The sequence below is a fragment of the Scatophagus argus genome, chromosome 16, assembly GCF_020382885.2.
Source record: "Scatophagus argus isolate fScaArg1 chromosome 16, fScaArg1.pri, whole genome shotgun sequence".
In the NCBI taxonomy this organism is placed as follows: domain Eukaryota; kingdom Metazoa; phylum Chordata; class Actinopteri; family Scatophagidae; genus Scatophagus; species Scatophagus argus.
In genome coordinates, this window is record NC_058508.1 from 6,261,815 (window position 1) to 6,287,592 (window position 25,778).

The 25,778-nt window shown below is 42.6% G+C and overlaps 2 protein-coding genes across 3 annotated transcripts in view; both read right to left on the reverse strand.

The window, feature by feature from the left end:
• Positions 1–2,134: 2,134 nt before the first annotated feature.
• Positions 2,135–7,752, reverse strand: ddx5 (DEAD (Asp-Glu-Ala-Asp) box helicase 5). 2 transcript variants are annotated; one of them, XM_046416132.1, is made up of 13 exons: positions 7,590–7,752; positions 6,734–6,899; positions 6,511–6,607; positions 6,296–6,429; positions 6,084–6,149; positions 5,772–5,913; positions 5,518–5,678; positions 5,218–5,390; positions 4,996–5,106; positions 4,829–4,890; positions 4,665–4,724; positions 3,119–3,340; positions 2,135–2,891 (listed from the first exon to the last, which is right to left on the reverse strand). In XM_046416132.1, the coding sequence occupies exons 1-13, from the start codon at positions 7,640–7,642 to the stop codon at positions 2,479–2,481; spliced, it is 1,860 nt and encodes a 619-aa protein (XP_046272088.1). In that variant the 5' UTR covers positions 7,643–7,752; the 3' UTR covers positions 2,135–2,478. The 2 variants fall into 2 exon arrangements, with proteins under 2 accessions (XP_046272088.1, XP_046272089.1); XM_046416133.1 differs by having other exon boundaries at positions 2,474–2,891; positions 3,106–3,340.
• Positions 7,753–8,991: 1,239 nt separating this feature from the next.
• Positions 8,992–25,778, reverse strand: part of LOC124073716 (E3 ubiquitin-protein ligase SMURF2) — a 46,007-nt gene continuing 29,220 nt past the window's right edge. Inside the window, exons 9-20 of the mRNA XM_046416131.1 lie at positions 25,280–25,494; positions 23,252–23,336; positions 22,053–22,211; positions 21,884–21,931; positions 17,543–17,744; positions 15,971–16,074; positions 15,650–15,764; positions 14,540–14,718; positions 13,847–14,105; positions 13,534–13,735; positions 11,721–11,796; positions 8,992–11,514 (exon numbers count right to left, since the gene is read on the reverse strand). Of these exons, the coding sequence (XP_046272087.1) occupies positions 11,415–11,514; positions 11,721–11,796; positions 13,534–13,735; positions 13,847–14,105; positions 14,540–14,718; positions 15,650–15,764; positions 15,971–16,074; positions 17,543–17,744; positions 21,884–21,931; positions 22,053–22,211; positions 23,252–23,336; positions 25,280–25,494 (1,744 nt within the window). The 3' untranslated portion in view covers positions 8,992–11,414. The remainder of the gene's footprint in view (positions 11,515–11,720; positions 11,797–13,533; positions 13,736–13,846; positions 14,106–14,539; positions 14,719–15,649; positions 15,765–15,970; positions 16,075–17,542; positions 17,745–21,883; positions 21,932–22,052; positions 22,212–23,251; positions 23,337–25,279; positions 25,495–25,778) is intronic.

Here is a 25,778-nt window from a genome sequence, read left to right on the forward strand (position 1 = left end):
CAAACAATGTGACCTCTTCACGCCTCAGAGGGACGAACTTGGCCCAGCGTGCCGCACCTTCTCATGCTTGTGGTGGGTGTGTCTGACGCACACCCAGAGAAGCTGCTCCTCAGGCCAACACCCACATACCTGCGAGGAGAGAGGGAAGAATTAATGAGAAGGAACAAAAAGGTAAAAAGAGCTGGGATCACAGAGAGAGTAACGACTGACAGGACGAGGCAGTGGTGATGAGTGAGGACGAGTATTACTCTCTCCTGGCCTTGACGTGATGAACCTACAGAAAATCATCACCCAAATCTACAGCTAAACACTATTTATTGGTTTATTACCCACTGGACGCTACCTGCTCAGCACCAAACAGCAGACAGACACAGTTAGCGATAAGGTGGCGAACATAGTGGAGCATTTGAAGGCTAAAGAAGCAGATATTTCCCTCCTGAGTTAGTAGAGACTAAAAACAGTTCACTGTATCAACTTTAAAGGTGACAGTAAGTCCTAATGCCCTACCTAACATAATATTACATGCATATTAAACCAGGGCACATTGAGAAATTTTACATTTCTGCTAGTTATCGCAGCTGTGAAATGTAATGAATCATTGCTCAACAAAACAACATGACCACAGTTGATTTAACACTTCTCTGGCGCCTTATAAGCTTCACAAAGGTGGCATTCATTGTATCATGAGGTTCAGGTGTTCATGTCGATGCACCTGAACTTCGATCAAGCACAGCCCACCTGATTGTGCAATATATCCGAGATAAGCACGGTTTGTGTACCTAGGATCGGATTTACATGCAGTAAATCATGAATAACGTGTGTCACTTTGATTCACTTGTTTCACAACATAAAGAGGTTTTCTCTGCAGACAGAACAAATCATACTAGCTTAACGTGTTTTTTTTATGCAAATAGTCAGCAACAGGGTGTGTCCACCACATATCAGGATGAAAACAAAAGCAGTTCTCTTCTCATGACGAGGAACACTCAGTAGTATTTACACAGTGAGCGTTCCACACATATTTCCCAGCCACAGATCTGTAAATATGAAGAAAGCAATTTAAATGAGCCGCGCCCACAGCACTCCTGTACTACGAGAGTCCTCATCTGTAATGACTGGGTGCTGACCTGTGACCAGGTTTCAGTCTTTGATTATGTACATGGTCAAGGTGGAGCAGCAGTTTTGTTGTGACATATGAGGGCCCAAATCCTGGTAAGCTTTTATAATTACAAGACTGAAACCACCAAGCACACTATGGGCCAAATACATGACTACCATGAAGTGACTGTTATTTACATGTCTAGTTATGGTGCATGTTATCAGGCTGGTCCTGATTGGAGTCCTTAATGCTGACTGCCTGTCAATGCTTAAAGTACATCACACATCGGAATTAGCAAAACAATGTGCTTTGAAGTATAAACTGCATCAATGGCACCAAATTATGTTGTTATGTACTGTACTGTATATGAGAGCTACTAAGATTCTTAATGGAATAAGGAAAAAACAATATGTAGATTTCAATCTAAAGGAACACCTTAGAGTAATGCTAACCTGCAAACTGAAATGGTAACAGATAATTGCAAATGACAAACTTCTCTGACACCTCAGACCAAACACACAGGGGTCAGACACATGAGCCATGAAGCTGTGCAGCCTTCTACCAACAGGGGGAGACATTACTCCACCTGTCTAATTTCTCATAAGATAAAAAACTAAAACCATCAATACTAACAGGACTTGTCAAGTGTTTCTCAGTGATACAGTAATTTGTAATTTTTATTTTGACCAATTGAAAAATTTCAACATGTCAAGAGTTACGGGTCATTCAAAGATAACTAGTTTCCAAGATGCCTCCCTCACAAATCATCTTTGCCACAGAGAAAACAGGTTTTCACCACTGGGACACAAGATGGGAAGGCAGTAAGATGAAAGTGATGCAACTGTGAGATTTATAGCCATTTTTGAAACACCAGGACACCACAAGCACCTACTGCCCACCGTTGATCCCAGTGCTGTAATGTGATGCATACTATACACATCAAGTGACACGTTAGTCTGTAAGGCCATCGTACTGAAGATGAAACTGGATGCATCAACCAAGTTTGAGAAACATGACACCTACTGGACAGGATAGGTTTTTATGTTTTATTTGAAAGATCATGCAGTGCACTTCCAAGACAGGAGTGGAACATTACTTTCAATGAGACATGACAAATCAATACATTTGTAATTACCTAGTACAAAAACATAACTAAACATTACTGAGGAATGTAACAAATTAAATACGCAGTAAGAGGGGGGAAAAAAAAATAAACAAGTGCGCAATACCACTATTGCTGCACTGCAGATCTTACAAGTTTTGACAGAGGTTGACGTTGTGGGTAACCCTGTTGTGTAAATACAAAAATTCTAGAGTAAATGTAGAACTTAAAACAAGACAAAAAGCAATAAATTACTTCTTTCAAGTGTAAGGTGTGTTTACTGAGAGAACTGTGGAGGCATGGGGTAGGGCACCAGTGGTGGGGGGTGCTGCTGGGGAGCCGGTGCTTGGGGGAAGGGGAATGGGGGATGAGCTGCGCCAGTCTGTGCACCACCCTTAGCGGGAGCAAACTGTTGGGCTTGGAAGTTGTTCTGGCTTCCAAAAGCTCCAGTTTGGTTGTTAAAATTGGACTGTCCATTACCATTGAAGCTGCCTCCGCTGAAGCCATTGCTGGTGCCATTACCCCCATAGCCTCCATTCTGTGAATTTGCGCCAAAGGCTTTATTTGGCCCACTGTCAAAACCTCTACCGTTATCCCTGTCCCTAAAACCGCCGAAGTCACGTCTTCCAGAGGAATATCTATCCCGGCGGTCATCTCTATAGTCACCACCTCTGCCTCCCCTTGAACGACCTGGAAAGGGGAAAAAATAAGTTTTAAATAAAGATGCATGATTGTATACACACACACACACAATTTTTTTTTTTTTTTTTTTTTAAAGTTTAGCCAAAAACTGTGTTGGAGATACCAATATATTCACTACGATAAACTAATCCACTTCTGAGAACAAAAAGGAGAGCAGCAGGAAAAAGCGGCTGCAGTTCACAGCACAGTTTCTGTATCTCACCAATTAGATTTACCTCCTCTGTCTTCCGCCATTTGGAGGAGCTTGGGGTTGATAGCCTGGTTGGCCTCGCGGAGCACAGAGATCAGGTCACTGGCCTGCCTCATGTTGTTGGGCGTGAAGAAGGTATAAGCTGTGCCTGTCTTTTGGCTACGAGCTGTTCTGCCAATGCGGTGGATATAGTCCTCAGAGTTGTTGGGGTAGTCAAAGTTGATGACAAATTTCACGTCTTCAACATCTGTAAGATTGTGTTGCAGTGTGGCATAAAGGGAACGCAGGACAGCACACAAAGACGTGCGCCAACGCCAACACAACAACCAGATCGAAGAGAAAACAAGTTAGTACTGTCATGGGGTAGGGATGGCCAGTAAATCCAAACTGGCTGCAAAAGACTAGTATTAGACACTACAGGTGAACATTTACTCCACGGGGAGACTACGGTGGGAAAAGAGAAACGATGCACACTCCATTGGCTTCCAATCCAGTGGGATAAAATAAAAACCCTCCCCTCTTGAACCACTGCCAAACCACCCTCAGAAAGAATGGATCAGAAGTCTTACCATTTCTTGGAGTATGCATTCACTAGTCCATTCCCATTGCAGCGTACTCCCCACATAATGTCAAGTGACCCACAGGTATGCCCTCACAGTAGGGCTGCTATGCACACTACTGCCTCCTAGTGTGTTGCAACTAGCACTTAACCAAGGTCCCTTGGTCACGCTCTCAGGAGACGCTTGCTATAAAGCTCACACTGCAGTGTCTCTTGCCAACTGTAGATCTGAACCAATTTGCAGGATGCCTACAACAACAGTACATCCCCCAGTCTCGTCATGGCAAGATTTTTCCAGACCCAGTGTTCACTTGATCATAATGTCTCTCGTTGGCAGGTCTCGACATGACTTTGAAACGCAGGCGAGGGAGGAGTGTCAGCTTGGATTTTGTCCAAGTGTCCAACTAGCATGTCCCACTGTCACCAAAAGCGCCAGTAGCCATGTCTTTATAGAGGTGAAGGTTTGATCGATCTGACAGACTGCTCTTTCGACAGAAGTTTAGGAAACTGCAATATTAACGCCACCCATGCTTTACAAGTCTACATAACAAAAAGCATCCCTCAAATGGCTTGCAATGCAGTGCAAAAACATACATGCAAGACAATAGAAGACGGTGTAGCTGGGCTTTGAGCTGGGACAGTTACAGAGCCTGGGTGTGTGAAGCAGTCCAAACCATTGCCAGAGAACAGATGAGCAAATGGGGGAGGAACTGTGGCCAACCCTCAACTCTCCCCCGTTTTTAGGCAGGCCAGCGCATTATGCTGCACTTGGGCCTGGTCACCTCTGTATATCTGCACGACTGGGAGACCCGTGCCTCGCCAGTCAGGACACCTCCAAGAATCCTCCTTCCCCCTCTGGAGACCTGGGCTTGTCATGCCAAGGCCCTGCCACACAGACTGCTCCTTCAGGCCAGGGGAGAAACTCAGAAAGAAGCAGAAGAGTTAAAGAAAGCAAATACACTTTCTTTTTGAAATACATTAAAATAAAAAACAGATCAAGGCAGATACTGACCTAAACCCCTGGAGGCAACATCTGTAGCAATGAGAATTGGAGCCTTTCCAAATTTGAACTCTGAAAAATTGAAAGAATAAAAATCATGACATGATAAACATTCCCTGCATGCTGTACAACTCTGATTAAGCTGCAATTTACAGTTACTGGTGATGCACGCTTACCATTGAGAACCCAGTCTCTTTCCTGCTGGCTTTTATCTCCATGGATCCCCATTGCTGGCCATCTAACAGGATCAGAGCGTTCAGTGTTAATCCATAGAACTACTTCATGACTACGTTCAGTGCAGCAGAAGCAGTCAGCGTGTGAATCACTTATTTTGAACACTTACCCATCCCTTCTCATCCTCCTGGTGAGGTCATCACAGCGCCTCTTTGTTTCTACAAAGATGATGGTCTTGTTCTCTTTCTCACTCATGATTTCCTCAAGCAGACGAATGAGTCTTGGGGGTAAAAAAAAAAGAAAAAAGAAAATGTTACTCTCTGGAAAGAAGGCATGTCACCATTATGAAAACATCAACTTCAACACTTGCTGTTACAGCCACATTACTCACTTGTTTTCCTTCTCTCCATCATTGCAGACATCCACTATCTGCAGGATGTTGTGGTTGGCACTGAGCTGCAGGGCTCCAACATTGATCTGGACGTACTCCTTCAGGAAGTCCTCTGCTAGCTGGCGAACTTCTTTGGGCCACGTGGCGCTCCACATCAGAGTCTGACGGTCAGGCTGTGACAGAACAGTAACAATAAGCAACACATTCCCTTAAAGTCATTACAAACAGTGAAAAAGGCTTTCCTTCAGCTGATTAGTTAATAGCATTTAAGTAAAAACACACACACAAAAAAAGACTTACTCTGATTTGGTCGACAATTTTCCGAATCTGTGGCTCAAAGCCCATGTCCAACATTCTGTCAGCTTCATCCAGCACAAGATAAGTGCACCTGCGGAGGTTCGTCTTTCCTGCCTCAAGGAAGTCGATAAGCCTTCCCGGAGTAGCGATGCAGATCTCCACACCTTTTAAAAGAGCAGCCATTGTAAGAACTAAAGTCCTGAAACACTATAAATGACAACTGCGCTTGTTTTTTAGGTCAAGCTTTTGAGAAATACCTCTTTCAAGGTCACGGATCTGGGGTCCCTTGGGTGCCCCTCCATAGATACAGGTGGATTTGAGGCGAGAAGCTCTGCCATATTCTGCAGCCACCTGCTGCACCTGCTGTGCCAGCTCACGGGTTGGGGCAAGCACCAAACACTGCAGAGAGAGGAAATTGCAGCTTTGAGTAAAGGTCAACTTCACATTATGTAGTTCCCAATACTTCTGTCCACATTTCAAGAGATGACTTGCTACAGAAGTACTGATAGAACTCAACCCTGAAATAACCAACATGCAAAGCAGCGTGGAGCAGCATTGTGACTACTTACAATAGGACCATCTCCACGTTCCAGGAAAGGCTGGTGGTTGATGTGCACGATCGCAGGCAACAAATACTGCAGAACACACACATGTATGTGACTTTAATGAGATTTAAATGAGTCAGGTTTTTTCTATAACCACATCCTCACTGCTCAATGGTCAGCACAGATCAACATTCATTACACTTAATACCATATGACAAAGAGAACATGTAACTTACGGAAAGTGTTTTGCCAGAGCCAGTCTGTGCAATGCCAACCATGTCCTTGCCACTAAGAGCCAGAGGCCAGCCCTGGGCCTGAATGGGTGTTGGTTCAGTCCAGTTCTGTTTATTGATCACATCCATCACATATGCTGGAGAAGAGAGGACAACTGTTAAGCAAGGCTAATCAAATTTCCTTCAAAGTGGTGTTTCAATAACTGTTTTAAACTTACATGGGAAGCTGGCCTCATGGAACTTTGCAATAGGATTTGGGCATTCTCTCCCCTTAACTGTGATGGTTTTGGCCCTCCTGTATTGTTCAACTTCTTGCTGCAAGATAAAATAAGCGAAGCAAGTTCAGTAGTCATAAGTGATTGCATAACAGCAACACGTGCAGGAGGGAGCACATTTCTAGCTGTGTTGCATAACACTCATAGGGCCATGCTGACTACATACCGGAGACCTCCGGCCGACATCAGGGTGCTGTTGATAGAAGTTTTTCTCAAACTTTGGGAGTTCGTCCAGGTTCCACTGTTTCTTCCGAAGCCGATCACCGGGATTGCCGAACTTTCCTCCACCTCCACCCCGGTTGCCACCAAAGCGAGGAGGACCACCGCCATAGCTGCAATTAAATTAACCGTTAAGTAGACGTTAGACTGCAATCAATAATACAATTTATAGAACTGAACAAAAGTACATCGCAACTGCGCCATTCTAGCTGCCATATACTTTCCAGCCAGCAGAGGAACAATGGAAAAAACAGCCGGCATTTTGTATCCGCATTCATGCTGCCACATGGCGAAAAGCCGACTAGCCAGCTGTATTAGCAATACTACTTCGCGGGGCTGCAGTAGACTTTAAAGGTTAATCACAGCGAGTCAGTTAAAAAAAACAACCAACCCGTAAAAAGCTATTTCACAAAATAGTCTAGCGGCATCCACAGGATTGTTCTTAAAAGTTTAATGTGTTGGTGAAATGCAACACAGTGTTAGCTAACGTAAAGCTAACGAACAGCCGCCGTTCCGGGGCACGAGGCCAAACTAGGCCTCGAGCCAAAGACAACGGGCCCTGCTCACCGGCCTGAACCTTGTATAGACAAATAAACCCAGCTAACTGCCTGGTTTTTAAAATTAGTATATTCTCGCTTCAAAAAACGTATAGCTGGGGCGATTCTTCTATATACTGTTACTTTAAATGTAACGGTATTTCGTTAATGGGCTATTTCTTTTTCTTTGGTTTTATGTCTTGTCAGCCATTTCTGAGAATCACACGAGGGCAAACTCGTCTGAAATATATGAGAGAAAGTACTTACCCTCTATCTCTATCCCTGTCTCTGCCACGGTCTCTGTCGGAATATCCAGGCATATTGTAGTCAATGTATATAAATAAAAAAGATAAATATCCTACACCGGGACTAACCGCCGACTAAAAAATCCGACCGGCAGTGGTACTGCTGAAATGCCGGTAAAGTAAAAATGAGACCCGGTTTATATAGCAAGAGGAAGTAACCCTTTCAATGTAATCATCCGCCTCACGGTTTTCAACTTCAGTTTCTACCAACAGACATTACATTGCAGAAAAGGTATTTGAACTTCACTCTAACCCCTAATTTAAACACTGCATGGCGGATGACGTACCACTCTACTGATTTTAATTTATAATTCATTTTGAGCAGACGGAAAAAATGTAAATTGAAAAATCGCTTTCAGACATTGTTTATGTAGAACATACAAATCAGAAACTATGCTTTCAATTTCTCTAACGCTTAATAATTTCGGCACCGAAAACGCTATTTTCCAGCGCTTCGTGTTCATAAATGATATAACCATTATAAGAGTTGGCGGATGGATATGTACGAGACAGAAACCAGTGACCCGGCTCTGACTACGCTTCCGATCTATTACCGTAAGTGACGTAAGCAGGACCAACCCAAACATGAAAGAGTTGGCTTCTTTTCTCTTACGTATTATTATTTTCTTTAAATTAAACCCATCATTTTCATGTAACTTATTATCGAACAAATGGCCAAACACGGATTTAGAAACGATCTTTTTTGGGGGCTCAAAACTGTTTTGTAGAACAAAGCGTGGTCGAAAGCAGTTTTGCGTGAGATTTACTAACTCTTTTCTTACATTGTGCGTATTATTTAAGTATTTCGGCTTTAATGGTTACCGAAGTGCACCTTTATTCAAAATAGATACAATACCATCAAAACATAAGAGAAAAGCTGTAGCAATTCTCTGTATAAGTTGCTAAAAATGGCCTTTTCATAACTGATAGTGATCACACAGTGAGCAAGCAAGCACCAAAATGTGAACCATTATTATTCTGACCAATTGTAATCTTTCCAGTCTATGTAGAAAGTCAGTTTTCAAGACGTCTCAGTAGCACAATGCCGTTGCATGTCTATAAAAACAACCAAACAAAAAACAGAACAAAACACCTTATACATGACACTCTTTCACCAAAACTCTATTTTCATTTTATCCTCTTTCCCCGCCCTTCCTCTGAGCCCTCTGCCAGACGTTTTAATCCATAGTGGCATCAATGACTACACGGTGGGTGGTCTGGGACGTGTTCCATTCAGATGCAAAACCTTTGCATCCCATACTTGACACTTACTTGCACCCAGTATGGTACCAACAAGTCCCTTTAAAAAGCTTTCTCACAAGATTTGAAACAATCATTCAAACAGAAGGAGGACAGGACATATCTTTGTACAAGGCCTTACATTGTTAGACAAAGTTTAATTAGAACTAAGTACACACAAAAATAAAATACTCTTACAAAATGATAGTGTTAACATACATCAAATTGCATCAGTCAGCTATGAGAGATATAGTCCTGCTAGTGGATCATGCTATTAAAAAAAAACAAAAACAAGGAAGAAGCAAGAGCGGCATCTCTCAACTTTGACTTGTTTAATTAAAAAGTTCAGTTCTTCAGTGAGAGGCAGCTACAGGGCAATGCTGAGCGATGTAGTGTAGGAACAGACAGTAGGGCGATCAGCTTGTGCACTGGACTTAAAGGTGAATGAATATCTGTTACAGAAGTCGCCATTAAATACACATGGCAACCTCATTCTGTTTGTGTGCAATTCCTCTTTTCATTTCAAGAAAATCTACTTAAGTTAAAGATAAATTACAGGTTGTTTGATCCACATATATGAACAATATCTTATTACTGTACAAAGCACCATCTGAGGACACTTTTCACTTTGCATACACAAGTCCACATAAAAGAATGAAAATGAAAAGTACATTTTTTTTTTTTTAAGTGTATGCAAATGTTAAGAACAGTCCACGGTCATAGAGATTGCTAGACAGGCAGCATCTTTTGAAAACATTCAAGAATTTCATTTTTAATTGTAGAAAACAATCCCCTCCACTTTCTCTGAATAAAAACATCACTGATGGGACTGTAGCAGGCTACCAGCTCATCTCACTCAGTTCCCTTTCAACCACGAGCACATACTTACACATGCGACGATTACTGTGTTAATGGCCTGTTGTGGGCAAAACAATTTAAATGATGAGACTTTTTAACCCTTCAACATTCAGGAAATCAAGACAAAGCGGTCAGAATCAGCATCTCATCGGTTGTCAAATCAAAGGACATTACGAACTACATATGACATCTCCTGAGAATGTGGCAAGGTAGACCTCTTGATTTCTTCCACGCGTTTTGTGGTCACGAACCGGTATGAGCACGAGTAGAGTGTTGTGCACTTTAAGCAGTAGTATGTCAGTGAATATGGTTACCAATATAAGACAAACTTTAATGCTATTTAGCACCACATGGCTAGAAGGTAGTAGAGGTTTTTCTTTTTCTCCCTCCAACAACAACATGGAGGCAGCACAGAAAAGAACTGATGGACTTTGTACTCCTCTGAACAGAATACCATTAGAAAGTAATGGTAGGTTTCATGCTAGTGACGTTAACATAGCCCAGTTACAAGAGACAAACTGTTTAAAAAAAAAAAAGGAAGGGAAGGGAAAAGAAGGGAAATGTCACACCGCCATATGTAGAATTTAAAGGGTCTGCTAAATATTCACAAAGATTCATTCATTCAAAACAATTATGGCACTCAGAGGACATCAGGTATTTAGGATTTTTTGCTCTTTAAGACATACCTCTCCTTGTACAGTATAAAGAAAGGTTAAGAAACAAACCACAGCATTCTTAAGTGAAATTCAGTCCAGCTTCATTCTGTTTTCACAAGTTGTCTTCCATAATTTAAAACAGTAACACTTAACATTTAAAAGATTTTATTTTTCTGGAACAATGGAAAGGGGTTTCTGAAATATAACAGCAATAAATTATATATATTATATAGAATTTTATTGTTTCTTTTTCAATTTTCCCTGGTATATAAAAATAACACATTTCAAGCTATTTATTCATTTACTCGTTTTCAAACAAAAACTAGCTGTCAAATGTGTGAAATAGGTGTCTGGGAATGCAGCTCTAGTTGTTGGGCAGGGACTCAGGAGCCGAGGACCCTGCTGCGGTCTTTGGAGAGGCTTGTAAACAGTCGGACTCTGCTTAATTCAGTCTTCTAGTCCTGCCTTCTCACCCGCACACATCCCTCTTTTCCAGCCTTGGCATTGCTGACAGGCCAGCGTGATCACTCCAAGGCACCAAACAGCCTGAGTCATGCACACTCCGCATCCAAATTTAGTGTTTCCAGGTGGTTGTGGTAACCATTAATGACCCTGTAGTGTTAGTGTCGCTCTCAGAGTGGACTGACTTTGTGTTCTGCTTGGTAAGATGGAGCATTGCTACATGGAATACAGTCTATTTTTTAAATGCTATAATGAACTTAGAAAAAAGGGAAGAGTCAGCAAATTTTGCAGGTTCCACAAGTTAGTAAATAGTCTCGAGTTATTAGCAGCTGAAGAGATCTTTTCAACGATGGTAAAAAAACAAACAAACAAATAAACAAACAAACAAAAGACAGTCAGATGACATGTTCTGGTCTTCTCTGCCCACCCTTGGCCACATGTCTCCAGGGAGTATGGGCTTTCCAGGGTGAAGCCACCGTAGCCACCTGAGTTGACTGGTTTTTAGGGGGAGGCTCATCATAGCCAAACAACGCTGTTTCTGGTTGTTGCTGAGCTCCTTCTGCATCAGCGACTCACTCTACTGCAAAGCCACACGTCTCCTCGATGGCAGTGAGCAACTTGTCGTAGAGTTTGTCATAGTGCTCGTAGGGGGGAATGTCGATCCGATTAAAACTGATAAAACAGATGGAGAGAACAGTTTACAACCACATTCTGAAAACACGAAGGCCATCTGCATGACTCCAGATCACAGTAAACATAAAAGAGATTTGATAATACTAATTACTTAAATGCTTTGAAAAGTGAAAAAGTACTTAAGGTCAAAGGTGAGCACCATGTCAAACAATCTAAAAATGTTACAGTGCTGACAATTCGCTCACCAGGTGTGGGCTTTGGGCAGGTTGTTGGTGCTGGCATCAATCTGGTGGATGGTAAAGAGGCGTGGGCCGGCAGCACCTGTATGGACACAAGTAGTTTAGTACAAATGGACCTGCTTGGCACTGTCATAAAAAGTCTGCATTCTCTCATTGAAATTCCTAGAAAGTCATTTAAAATGTAGATCCTTTTTTTTTATTATTATTATGTGTTTTTTTTTTCCCCAGACTAAGATTCAGTGCTAAGATTCAGTTGTTTTTTTTCTGGAGTTGAAAAGAAAAAAGAAACAAACAAATAAGCTCAAAACCTGATAAATAATTCAAGATGAAAAATTCAAAGTTGACCATATGGAAGGATGATTAATCAAGAATTAAAGAAAACAAACAGACCTGTGTCCTATAGAGGATCTCCGAGGGAGGGGAATTTAAAATGAATAAATTCAGACAGATGGTTTTCAAAGTAAAATATTTCAGTACTATAACTTCAGCTAAACATTAAGTATTAGGTGTTCAGTTCCTTAGAAAATGATAATCATTATGGCTTTTCTTTGCTTACATATGATAGGATATTAGCTGTTTTACAGACTTGTCCTTATTGACTAAATTGTGTCATTTGTTCCTTAAAGAAGGCTCGTCCATTTGTCGACATTCCTTAGACTTGATGTGTTGCAAATAAAGAGCCGATGTTGCCAACCAAACAAAAGAGAAACAAAATTAAACATCAGTGACAGACATCCTGTGTTAGCATACTTCAGGCCTTACCCACACTGATGGATGTTTTACAAATTTCCTCCGTGTAAGTTCTTTGTTTGCTTGGTCTAATTGCAACCACACAACTTTAGCAGCGGTTTTTAGCAGTTTTGGTTCATTTTTATTTAAATAGAAAAACCTCACGACGCACACTCACGTTGACACAGATCTGACATAAACATAACTGCCTCCTTCTGGCCTGGCATACTTGTTCAGTGGGAGCTGTTTTTACATTCTTGTGTGTGCAGAAATATTTTCCAAAATGCTGGTCGCACAGATAGATTGCATTTTTTTATTTGAAATGGAGGAGAAAGATATCTGTTTAGACACACAAGAACAAGGACTCAATTGCTTCTTATGGTGCAGTTTACCTGCGTGATGTTTTCCGTGATTTTATTTAATATTCAGACTCAGAATGGTCCAAAAGCAGTACTGGAGAGTATTTAGATACAAACAGTACTAAATGAGTTGACTTTGTCCTTTGACTCTAGCCATGTGGTCCAGCTTGATGAACCAGAGCCATGCCACAGACACTGTATGTCTGAGTCTGTGTGTGTGCTGTTTTAGGATGTTCTGGCCTCTGCTGATGTTGTGACCGAGAAAAGATGGCCATGTTAAATAAGATGTGTGAGGGTGCTGTCTGTCTGTGGACCACTGTGTACTCCTCATGCCTGGGTGCTCTGTCTCTGGGCAGCTCTGTCTGCCAGGACGGACCCACTGAACCACCGTCTCAGGGTTCATCTCAGGTCGGAGAAACGCAGACACACACACACACACACAGAAGCCAAGAATTTCAAACACACACAGTCTAGATTGTGCTGACAGAGCACGCCGTGTGTGCAACAAAGGAACAGTAAAAACTACACAACCACACCTTTTGCACGTTATGGGTCTGACATCACATTAGCATTTCGTACCTTATGCTCAGTCTTTTTCATCTCACAAAGAGGGCTATTTCAGGAGTGCTTTCATATGCAGGACTCTCTCTTGCATAAGAATTCAAATGTAAAAGGAGCATTTACATCCAAAAACATTAATTATGCACGGTTTCTAGCCTGGGTGTTATTACCTTGGAGAGCCTTGAAGCCTTGCAGGGGAACTCTAGAGGAGCCGGTGACAAACTGCAGCAGCCGGGCTCTGCGCTCCTCGTCGAAGGACTCCACGGCTTTCCAGAACCACTTCACAATGTTGCTGTCTGGAGTGCAGTGTTTGAGCCGCGTGTTGGACTTCCAGTCGTTTATGTCGATTTTGCCCAGCCCACATACAATCAGCTGAAAGTCGCAGAGAAAAAAATAACAACATAGATTCACCATGTTGAACTAAATGTATGTGGAGGTAAATCACGTAATATGACACCTAGATGTGCGCAAACAACAAAGTACCTCCAGCTCCTTCTCATCAAAGGCTTTTAGCAGGTGTTGGGGGATGACCTCATTGAAGCCCTTCTGCAGAGCCAGGAACTGGGCCTCTATGCCTCGCAGAAAACGCCAGTTGACGTAGAGTCGGACGTACTCTTTCTTGGTGTCCTGGGTGACGGGGATGCTCTTACCATTGGGCTTGAGCTCATGCTGGATGATCTCTCCATAGGCATTATGCTCTACGCAAAAGGTGTGGTCCAGCACACCCGTGATGTCGTTGTCTCTGAGGAGAAATAAGCAAATGAATTACTGTTTGCACACTCACTATTGGTAAAAAAAAACAACAAATCCTTTCCCTTCCACTGAAACACTGATGAGCTCCCTTTTTTGTTAAATATGTGCTGATCGGTGCAACCAGCAGATGTGATGTCAAGCTGAAGCGCAAACATGTTGTCTGCACATATGTGGTATGAAAATGTGCATTTAAGGACTGCTGATGTAAGAAATATTCAAAAACCCTGGGGGGCGCTGTCATCAAAGTACTCTACTGCTTTGTTTTACTTGTGTACTCACAGCACACGCAGACTGTAGACTGAATGAATAATGCTGTGAGTAGTGTGTTGTAATTCTTGATCCAGACGTCCTCTTTCGCTTTTCATTTACACAGGAAAGTGAAATACTGTTACTGACTTGTTTACTAATGGGTCATGTACGTACAGGATCCACACAAGGCTGTTGTGCAGGTCAGGGTCAACAGACTCCATGTCATCCAAGGTGATGGGTTTACCCAGCAGCTGTTTGTAGAAAGGTAGAGTGAAGCCACCGTCTATGTAGTGCCCATGGAACACTGCCATCCCCATGATACGGCCCACGAAGTGAAAATAGGACAAGTGCTCCTGAGGGGAGACAAAACACCGTGAGTTTCCAAATAAAGAGACAGAACTGAGCTACCAGGAGAAGTGACTGTTTTAAGTGTGCTTGGTCTCTTTAATGACACAAGCAACAACCAAACAGTGTCAATACAACAATGAAACCATGTAAACGTCGATCCACAACATCATGCTGGATGACTGGAAAGCGCTAGTTAAATGGATCAACGCTGACCCAAACACACACACACACAGTGCTCAAGTTGTATAAGATGTGTTTGAACTGAAGCTTGTGGCTGGTTAGGAGCCTCGTAGGACAGTTTGATCTGATTGCGCTTTTCTGCAATGTTTAAGACATAAGGTTTATTCTTTTTAAGATCTTGTCAATAACACAGAGAATGCGATTTAATACTTTTCACAATCATACTGATAGAATAATGGAATAAAGAATAACGGAAATGCAATAGGAACTATTATTCGTAAAATGACATCCATATCACATTTTAGCTGGTATTTCCCAACTGTAGGTAGCAATAATTCCCAGAAGTGCAATTAATAAATTTAAGTTGCATGGACCAGATAATTTACAGAAAATGAACAGATGGATTAGCACATAAAAACATAATAAGGTAATTTAAGTTTCTTGCTAAAATTGACTTTTGCAATCAACTTTGTCAATCAACAGACTACAAAACAATCAATAATCACTGTTGTTTGCTAGTGTTTGCTACAGGTCTGATGGTGCTGAGTGAAACTACACAAAAAAAGAAAAAGAAATGGAAAGAACGTGTTAAAACAGCACACATACACAGGCATTAAATTTTATAACTAATGTTAGTGACTGAGGAAGGCAAAAAACAATATTCAACACACTTGTAAGTCAAACTCAGGTGGGAACTGAATTTAACGCCAATGACTTATTATACTTGGTTTGTTATGAGCATCAGCTGTGACTCACAGGGTTGACAGCAGAGTCTGGGTTTATCTGCAGGGTGTAAATGTCATCACGGGAGTACTGGAACAGGCCGTAGTACGGGTTCAGCATTTCATGGGACAGCAGATAGAGCCACTCCCTGCACAGACGCACAGAGGGCAAGGAAAAAAGACCGAAATACCTGTTACATCTGAGTTCACAACATACTTAAACTGACAGAGAAATTACTACACTAAAGCTGAAAAAACAATGGTGTGTGAATTGTGTACTTTGTCTCTTCCACTAGGAGGCAGACTGCCGTGTAATAAGTGGCAGGTGCCCCGCTCTTCCTGTGGGACATCTTACCTGGCCACTCCTCCATAATCAAGCCCCTCCTCTCCTCTGAACTTCACCATTAGCCTTTTCCACAGATCCTTCGGCCTCATCTTCATCACTTGTCGATATGATTCCTGCAACACACACACAAACAAACAAACACACACACGCACAGTCAGACAGTGACCACATCAGTCAGACAGCTGTTTACATTATTTTCCCTGGTATCTGCTGATGCAGAACCGTCTAGCTCTGTGATCATTAGTAGAGTTAATGAGAAGCTGTTTATCAGATTGCAGTACCAATATGAGGAGTCTTATCTTTGGGGAAAATGCCAAAAATTATGTGTGACTAGTTTTAGGGACTCTCTAAGCTGCATGTCTTGCACTGTGGTGCAGCTTAAACACCATAACTGCTAGAGAAAAGGTTGAGGCTATTCGAAAAAGGACTGACGTTAATGGCGAGAAACAGGAAGTACTGCTGTGAACAAACATCTGCTTTACAGTAGCAGGTCTGTAAGAAATGAGACAAATGCAGTGGTCATTTCCAATTGGTTCTCTGTTGTGAGCCTGAGATCCCTCCGCCTCCATCAGTGTTCATCCCACGTGCAGACGGCTCACAGCGTCAGGGGGAGGGCTCATTTAAAGTGGATTAGGGGCAGTTATAATAAACACAGCCATAAGACTATAATAACACAGCCAGGTTCCACTGTGCCCTCCAGACACTGCAGACAACAGAGCGGTGCTGTGGGAGAAATAGGAATGTCTTATCTACACCAAAAAAGTACACATAAAGACAGACCTGACAGCCCACCAGCTCACACTTGCATGTTCAGTCAAAATGTAATGCTTCAGCTGGTCCAGAGACTCTATGCAGTTATGTCTCAACCTCAACACGTCCTCTGCCCCTCGCCTCCCCACCCGGCCCCCTCCCCCCGTCTCCCTCTCTCTCACATTGAGATCAGCCAACAAAAATGTCTTCGTTCAGATTAACAGACGTGGCTGTTCCAGCACATTCCAGTGCATATTTTATGAGGGTCACGCAGTCTGTTGCAGGTGTTGTTGCTCTGATGAAGGCCCTGCACCTCCAAGATGCACAAAAACAAGCTCCCCAGCTGAGAAAGTGCAGTTTGAAAAGAACAAAAAAAAGAAAAGCTAAATCTCAAACAAGAGATCTGCTTTAGATTTTGAACAGACTAGCGTCACACATCATAGATAAGCGGGTGTGAGAGAGAAATCATTCTCACAGCCAAACTGCTAAGGGCAATGACCATTATGGGAGTAGACAAAGAGAAAAGGGGGGAGACTTCAGACAACATTTTATATGACTTCGGAGCGTCTATAAATAATTTGTACAATTACAACTCTTCAGGTACAAAAAGAATGAGATATTGTGCTGTTTTGCTTCGCTTAGGTTGTGTAATGGAGCAAATTCGATTATTTCCAAGGTGTTTTTTTTTTTTTTGTTTTACCATTTTGTTCTGTATTTTGTTCTGGCTTTAACAACTGACTTTCACTCTGGGTTAAATTACACAGCCATTTCTGAGTGTCTTTATCAACAGCTACCCCATGGGAGATGGGAGCTTTTTTTGTCCATTCTCACCTCAAAGATCTCCTCACGGGACACCTCGATGCGGCAGTGGCCAGCCTGAGGCTGCTGCTGGGACAGTTCCTGGCGAAGGATCTTGAGTTTCTGAACAAGGTCCCTCTTGTACTTGGGCACTGTGAGGCACTCTGCCTCCTCTGGGAGCTGACCGGGGGACACCAGAGCCTGCTGGGCCTGATCCTTCAACTGGTTCTGACGACTAGAGGGCAGATGGCAGGGAGAGAGGCAGAGGAGTGGCATAGGAGAAGTGGAAGAGAGGATAGGGGGAAACGGGCCAAAACAAAGAGACAATAAGACACAGAGGGACAAGATGAAAGATGAAAACTGTTATGTCCTGGATGTACCAATACCAAACACAAACAAGCTTACTAGTGGAAAAATGTAAGCAAATACTTTCACAGAAACAACAAGAGGAATGCCAAGAAACTCAAAATGCAGTTTTCTGAGAGAGAGAGCTCTTTCTGTGTCCTTTGCTGACAGCGGAATATGAGGAGTAAACACACTGAGGTCATCTGGGAAGCACATCAAGTCAAACAGCTGCCTCAGCCCCTCACAGACAGACAGACATAGGTGGAGGAGGAATTAGTGGAGGTAAGACATCTCCCTCACTCTCTCACACACACACAAACACATAAACACTTCTCCACCTGACAGAGGCCTGGCAGTCTCACACAGAGAGATGGCAGAACTATAATAGGGCTTTCTATGGAGGAGCAGCAGAAGATGACTGAGGGGAAAAAAAGCTCTGCAAAAAGATCCTCTGTTGCTTTTGACTCATCATGTACACTTGAGGTAATGTGGGGCCACTGAGGCCACCTCACAGAGGCGTACTGGTACATTGTGCAAGTCTAAAACTTTGTCTTAAGAGACAGACATGGAATAGTGTGGGCACCGTGACGGGTACAAACTCACACCACGTACAATGTGCTGGCCTAGAGAGTCAAAATACGGTAACCACATATGTGATAAAAATTGAGCCAATATTATACTATAGAAATGCACAATTTAGAATCATCACAGAGAGGCAGTCAACTAGACAAGAGAGCTACATTATATGAAAGCTAGCTGGTGAGATAACTACAGCTAGCCATTGCTAAAGCTGAAACCTTTGATTTTTGTGGAATTCATGCTGTGGTTGACCTAAAATTACATTTAAACAATGCAATAACTGATCTTTTTGACCACTAGCTGGTCAAAGTTCAGTGCTCACTCTGCTTACATTTAGGCCCTATGAACGATGGACTGACAACAATGAACAAATAATTTAATATTATAATTTAATATATAATTAAATATTTTGTGACATATCTGCATTTTTATGTCTCAGCTAGTCCGGAAACTTTAACTGTAAAAATGACCTCACTTTCAGTGCTTCTGTTGTTTCTCTCTAGTTAACACAGTCTAGTTTGAATGTACAAGGATTTAATATTCTCTCAGCATTTCTGTGTCCTCATTCTGTTGGAGACTCAAAAAACAAAAGAATTTCAAGACAGCAGAATTCAATGAAATATTTCAAACAAGGCGACCAAAGGAATATCGACAATGAAACTGTGAACATCTCAGGCCTCAAGAATACAACTTTTGAACCAGCCCGTGTTTGGGAAGATGGCCTCGGAGGGTGGCACAGTAGGGAGGCACACAACATACACAGAGAATCAAAAGAGCCTTTATGGGGCCGGCACTAAAGGATTATTTGCACAATGGCCTTTTGCACTCCAGTGGGGGGTAGCAGGCATACTCGGCCCCTGAGCAGGGTCATAAACACCAGACTCTTGAGTCGAGCACAGAGGGTGGTGGAAGGATACACATGTCAGTTTGTGTGTATGCAGTCTGGATATGTGATGCCAAGGCTACTATAAACATTTTCCCATAGGTAATTTGATCAGACCACCAATTGGAAATGGAGCTAAAGATAGAGGCGGAGGAACCTTAACTGTCAGCTCACTTCAGGACAGAATACAGTAGACAGAAGTTAGCACAAAACTTACACTCCCACGTTTCCGTCCTATGGCTCGCATTCCTCTCCACCACAATGACAACTTGTCCCTGACTGAGTGACTGAGTTTGGTTTCTGGTGTCTGCCCGGCAGAATACAGTTTGGCTTTTCAATCACTTCCTGCTATCCCAGAAAGCCACAGGGCCCCAACAAGACACTTGAAACCTCATCATGAATCCCTTTATTTCCTGCAGACTAGACTCAGAGGGAGGGGATGAAGGCAAGGAAGGGAAGGGCACCCCCCTAACAGCATCCAAACTGTAGACAACTGGAGGGGGGGGGGGTGCGCAAGAGGCTTGGAGCACCTCTTCCTGCACTCTGACCTGTTAGTCAAACATTCCTGCGCCGTCTATACTGCTCTTTCTCTCATGATTGCAGGCCAACGTGACCCAGAGTTTTATCTTTTTTCCATCTCCTTACTGATGAGCATAACTCTGGTGCATGTTACCTGAAGATGCACACTTCAGAGACAAGTCACAGTAAATAAAGACAATGTATTGGCAATGTGACAAATTACATTTGTCTGGGAAATGACGCAGTTATTTCTCATGCAACTGTACAGAGAGCAGCCCTGCAGCCAAGTTTTAAACCAGACAAGGATTCAGTTACCCACTGAATGGTGACCTTGACCAGTCAGGCAGACTTGAATTTAGCAATATCATGGGGGAAATAGAATCAAAACCATGGTCTGGATGTTCTGACAGCATCTTTAGCAAATAAAAAAACAATAAACTATAGCTCTGATACATATATATATATATATATATATATATATATATATACACACACACACACACACATACATAGATGTATACACACACAGACACACACCAACATTTTTGCGGGATGACGGCACGAGGGGTGAAAATTTCTGAAATCCCTGACTTGATAAAAGGCAGATGTCTTGATGGAAATCCATGACGACTGATATCTTTTCCAGAGTTCTGTCACAAGCGAGAAAGTCACTCTAAAGTCTAGCAGCAGCATGAGAGCAACTTCAGTTGGGACAGAAACTGTACCGAAAAGGCAACAGATCATCTATTACAGGGTCAGTGCAATTAGAATGGATTGAGGTTGGCTCAGGTTAAACCTTAGACATACAGTCATGTACAAATAGGTTATTTCACAAATCTCAGGACAAAGTCCATGTGCCCTTCGATAACCTGAACCCTGCAGATGTGCGGCACTCTACAGTCCAAATCAAACGCTTATCATTTAGCTTTTCACTTCACAATAAAGCCACATGACAAGTATGTGCAAATGTACTTAATTACGATTACAACAATAACACAAATAGCTGTAACAATACTTTTTTCTGTGTATAAAATGAATCCTTGGATAATACATAAAAAAAACAAGCCCACTTCCTGGCTCTGATCTGAACTAATCATCCTACCAGAAAACATACACAAAAAAAATTCTATGCATGAGATTTTCACACATCTGGGCATAGTCATGCTCATGGCACAATTCCTACATTAAAAACAAATGTGTTGTGCCAGGATACATTTTTTATAGGACTTTTTGGAGGCTTACGAAAAAAAAGCAAAACGAACAGAAAATCTCACAAACACATTCTTTGATCCATCGAAACAGAAAAAAAAGAAACCCGATCTCTCTGTCGATGCAATCCGTCTCTCCCTGCACGGAGAAAGAACGAGATCAGGCACAGGAGGCCGAGAAAGGCACCCATACGCTGCTCCACCTTTGGGGAGCAAGGACCTATGGGTAATTCTACGGCTATGGCGGCACAATATGTGTTTGAACAGCTGCACAAGGGAAGAGGATCTGAACACGTGCATCCTTGCACGCAGGCATGTACAAAGCACAGAAGCATGAACTCAACACGCATGAACCTACACAGATGGACTCAAATACACATAGTTCATTCACTGACTTGGGCATCAAATTTATGCTCCGTTTCCTGGACGTAAGAAGCTCCTCAGCCACAGACACAGCAGCCTCGGTTTCCACTCAGCTATCTGATGTCTGGCCAAAGCCAGTTTTGTGACGGATTGTGTGCTAAAACGCCTTTATGATCAAAACCTCTGCGGGCCTAAGGAATCTGTATTTTTGTGTGGAAAGAAAAACTGCGGGGGAGTACACCATGTACATATTTCTGTGTGTCTGTGTGCACACAAATGTCTCCTCAGCAGAAGGGCCACTCTGAGTGCTGAACCTCTACAGGTGGCGGACACACTTTGGCACAGAGTCCTATAGTAAAACATTGACTGAGGCAGAGGCAAAGCGAGTAATTGTGTGAATGTCTGGGAGAGTGTGTGGTTGTGTGTGTTCTTGTCTGTGTGCAAGTGAGGATTACTGGCACGAGGCCTAAACCTTACCTGACATTCTGACTTTCAATGCCTCCCCGAGAGCCATTGGGGCTTGGACTACAGATGCAAAACAAAGACAAATTGAAACAGAAAATAAATCTCTCTGCTCTTTTTTTATGCGCCTTCTAATTTATTTCACTCTCACATTTTTCCAGCTCAAGGGTTCTGTAGTACTCACTTTAGAACGAGATGCAGGTTGGCGGAGAGGCGTGGGTCTGTGAACTGCGTGGTTCGGTTGTTGTGGTCGACAAAGTAAACCCTCCCAGTGGCAGTGTTCCGTATCTCCCATCCAGGGGGTAGAGGACCCAGTTCCTCACAGTTCACATTACTCAGATCTCTGAAATGCAACAGACATACACACAACCACAATGAAGCATTAGTACATAAGAAAAATAGAGGCAGCTTTGGGTGGGACGAGGAAAAAGAGAGACAAAGCACACACACATCAAATTCTAGGTATAAAACATACCAAAGCACTGACTAAATGGACTCAGGCGGACAGCAAGATTCCGAGATGTCTGAGAAATCACTTTTATTCTATTTTTCTTCATCCTCCCATCTAAATTATTTACTGCTGCCCTGCAACCCCTTTCAGCTGGACTCCATGGAGACAAAAAGGTTCAGAAATTACAGCAAGCTCGCTACGCTGGCGCTGACTATTTCGCAGGATTAAAGCCAAAGGGGACCAGAGCCTCACATGTGATGAGAGCTTGGCAGCTGAGCCATCAGCTAATGCTGGAGCACCCAGTGAGGTGTGGCGTGACCAATGGCCTCCTATCAGGAGTGATAAAAATATCATCTATCACTCATATGCTGATAAAATGCAAGTGAGCAGAGGCCAGGTATTATAACATAAGTTATGTTTTATTGATAGCATCTGGAGTGCACTGAAGCCTGTCTTTGCACATGTAGATCTGAGCATGTGTGTATTTCTTTAGAAATATGGTAACCAATAGGACACAGGTGCCTGACCAAGTATTGCCCAAGAGCTTCTGGTACGGCTGATTGAGACACATGTGCTATTGGCCACGTGTTTCACGGTGAAACAGCTCTTGCTAGACAAATGAAACACTCTCAGAGCCGCGGTACATGGGTCTTCTCACTGCACGTCAGACTCACAATTGGTTGCAGGCTTATGGCAAACTACAGAGAGACTACCATGACACAAGGTACAGGTAATGTCAGTAGTGCTTGGTTCAGGAGTGCTGTAAAGTATGACAAAGAAGGATGACCAATTTAAGCAACTGTAGACAGCCCAATATCTCAGTGATGCACTAAATCATTCTGGAATTTAAAATGTTTTAAGGTACACATGTGGATAGAAAAAAGAACTGTTGTCTTGTCTGGGGTCCCAGATATGTCCTGTGATTTACATACCTTGGTACTCTGGGGTCATGCCATGTGCTGACACCTGTCTGAGTGTGGAGAAAGTACACTTGGCCTTGCTGCGTGGTTCTCTGCTCTGTAGGAAGACATAAAAATTGGATTAATTGATGAAACATTTGGAGATCTTTGGTCAGAAATGACACGAATCAAATAAAAATGTGAGGAACCAGAAGATTTTTCTTCAATCGTGGCATCAAGTGATATATGGGGTAGGGGTTTAATGCATGTGCCACATGCAGACAGATTGTGTTTATAATCTGTCCGTGTAAGAGAGACATCACACAGATGGAGATAAAAGGACTGCCTCAGTCAGTGGAGATCCCAAAAGGCAGCCAGAGAGAGGCAGAGTGGGAGGAGGGAAAGTGAGAGACAGGGTGAAGAACATTGGAGAGGAAAGGAGCAGAGGGATGGGGTTGTCTGACTTTTGAGTTGGTGAGCTCATTCATCAAAGCCTGACAGATATTTCCATAGAGCAGAATGCCAGAAGGCTCTTCTCTGGCATCCCTCTGGGCTGACAGCCCTGTTTTAACATGCATGTGCGCATAACCTTGCAAACCCACACCCGCCCGAAGAGGGCATGATACATGTTCTGACACACAGGGTGACATCTTGGGGCTGGTGTGCGCTCACATGAGGAGAATCAGAGGTGCTGACAGGTTATATAGGGAATAGCTTAAGAATTAGGAAAGTAAGAACAGAGATAGTGGGAATCATACTGAGGATAGGAGCCTACTCAGAGAAGAATTGTGATATGCTTCTGCAGCTCTGGCTTCGAAATCCTGCAGAAGATTTCACTGTGAGGATAAACAAAACTCCCCTGGGCTGTGTGGGGGCATTGCAGCTTTTACATGAATGCATCCGATTGTGCGCAGAAAGGAGAACAGAGGGGGGAGTGAATGGCTGCCACCAGCCTTTAACAGCTAGATCAATTCAATTAGATTTTCTAAAATGCAGCCAGTATTTCAGGCCTCTTTTGTGGAGCTGCAGTGTCATCACAGCGGCGCTGGACTGAATGAGGCTACAGATTAGCCGGGCTACTCAGCCCAGCATCGAGAAGGAGGACAGCAGGGGCGACGCCATTAACACGACAGCATTACAATCGTAACACGTTCCTTGTGGAAGTACAGAGGGTTTTCACGGAAGAGAAAAAAAAAAACACAGCATACTGTAGTTTAATCAGGATATTAAATATTTATCCGTTTTAAAATTGGTAAAACTGAAAATACTGGCAGTGTAGTGCCATGGTTTCCAAGCCGTTTTATTAGATCTATCCCTACAGCATGTTCATCAATACCAGTCATGTTCCACATGTGCTCATCTGACATGATTTTACACTAGATGTTAACACTATTAACATCAATAACAGTGGATTCTGTTACAACATTGTTTAATAAAACTGAACTGTCAGTATTAAGGGTTGGCCAAGTTTGCATCTGAACGTCTAGTACCAGAAGCCAGACATTTCAGTACTTTCAGCTAACCATTTCAAATATTTATCTACTATTTGACCAATACTGTTAGCTAACTATTTGAGCTGTTTATTCATTATTTATAGTTTTAGCAAACAGTTCTCAGATATACTTAGTGTTCATGCACTCTCAATTGTAATTGCAGTGGTGTTCAAGCATTACTACAGATTGAATCTTTTTTTTTTTGTTGTTTTTTTTTTTATATCAAATCATAATTTCTATTTTGAGCAAATCCGATTTTTACACAAACATCTGTAGAAGTATTGCTGTCTGGAAACCACTCTTATAGTGTTTCTTTCAGTGTATTTTCAGTGACTCTGGCAGTACTGAAGATAATCTCAATTTAAAAGTTTCATCCCAGGTATTTCTGTTTCAGTTTCCACTAAGTGTTGTCATTTAAGATCTGCTTATATACATCATAATTTATATCAAGATATAGAAAGTATATAAACATTCCAGTGAAAGCTGAGCAATAAAGCTAGAATTTAAATGTTCATTCCTATATATGTAATACATAAAGACCACACTGTGATACTGGCTTCCCACTAACCATATCCCTCAGGAAGGTCCGGGGGCGTGTGCAGGTGCGTTCTGCTCATGTAGTTGCGGTGCCTTTGGGAACGGACCCGTCTCTCCTGGGCTCGCTGGTCACCGCCACCAGGCGGCAATGCTGTGGTGGGTGTGGCCCCGTTCGTGCTGATGGGTGTGTTCTCATCCACTATGCAGCTGAGAGGCCGGCCAGGGCTGGAGTACTCTGATGCAGGCCTGAGAGGAACAGGAGGCAAAGAGAGTGATGGAGAACAACAACAAGAAAAAAAACCAAGAGGAAAAGGTAAGGTAATGATAATTCAGAGTAAGAAAGAAAGATAGAGCATGAGAAAGTAAAGAAAGAGGATAGAAAAACAGGACGTCACATCACAACCTGAAGCAGAAGCAAAAGGCAACATTAGGGAAGTCTTAAGCTGCGAACTAAAAAATCTATACAAGCAGCACACAAATAGACCATCAAACACAGAAGTACTGAGACAGCCTGAGGTCAAGCTTGGTAA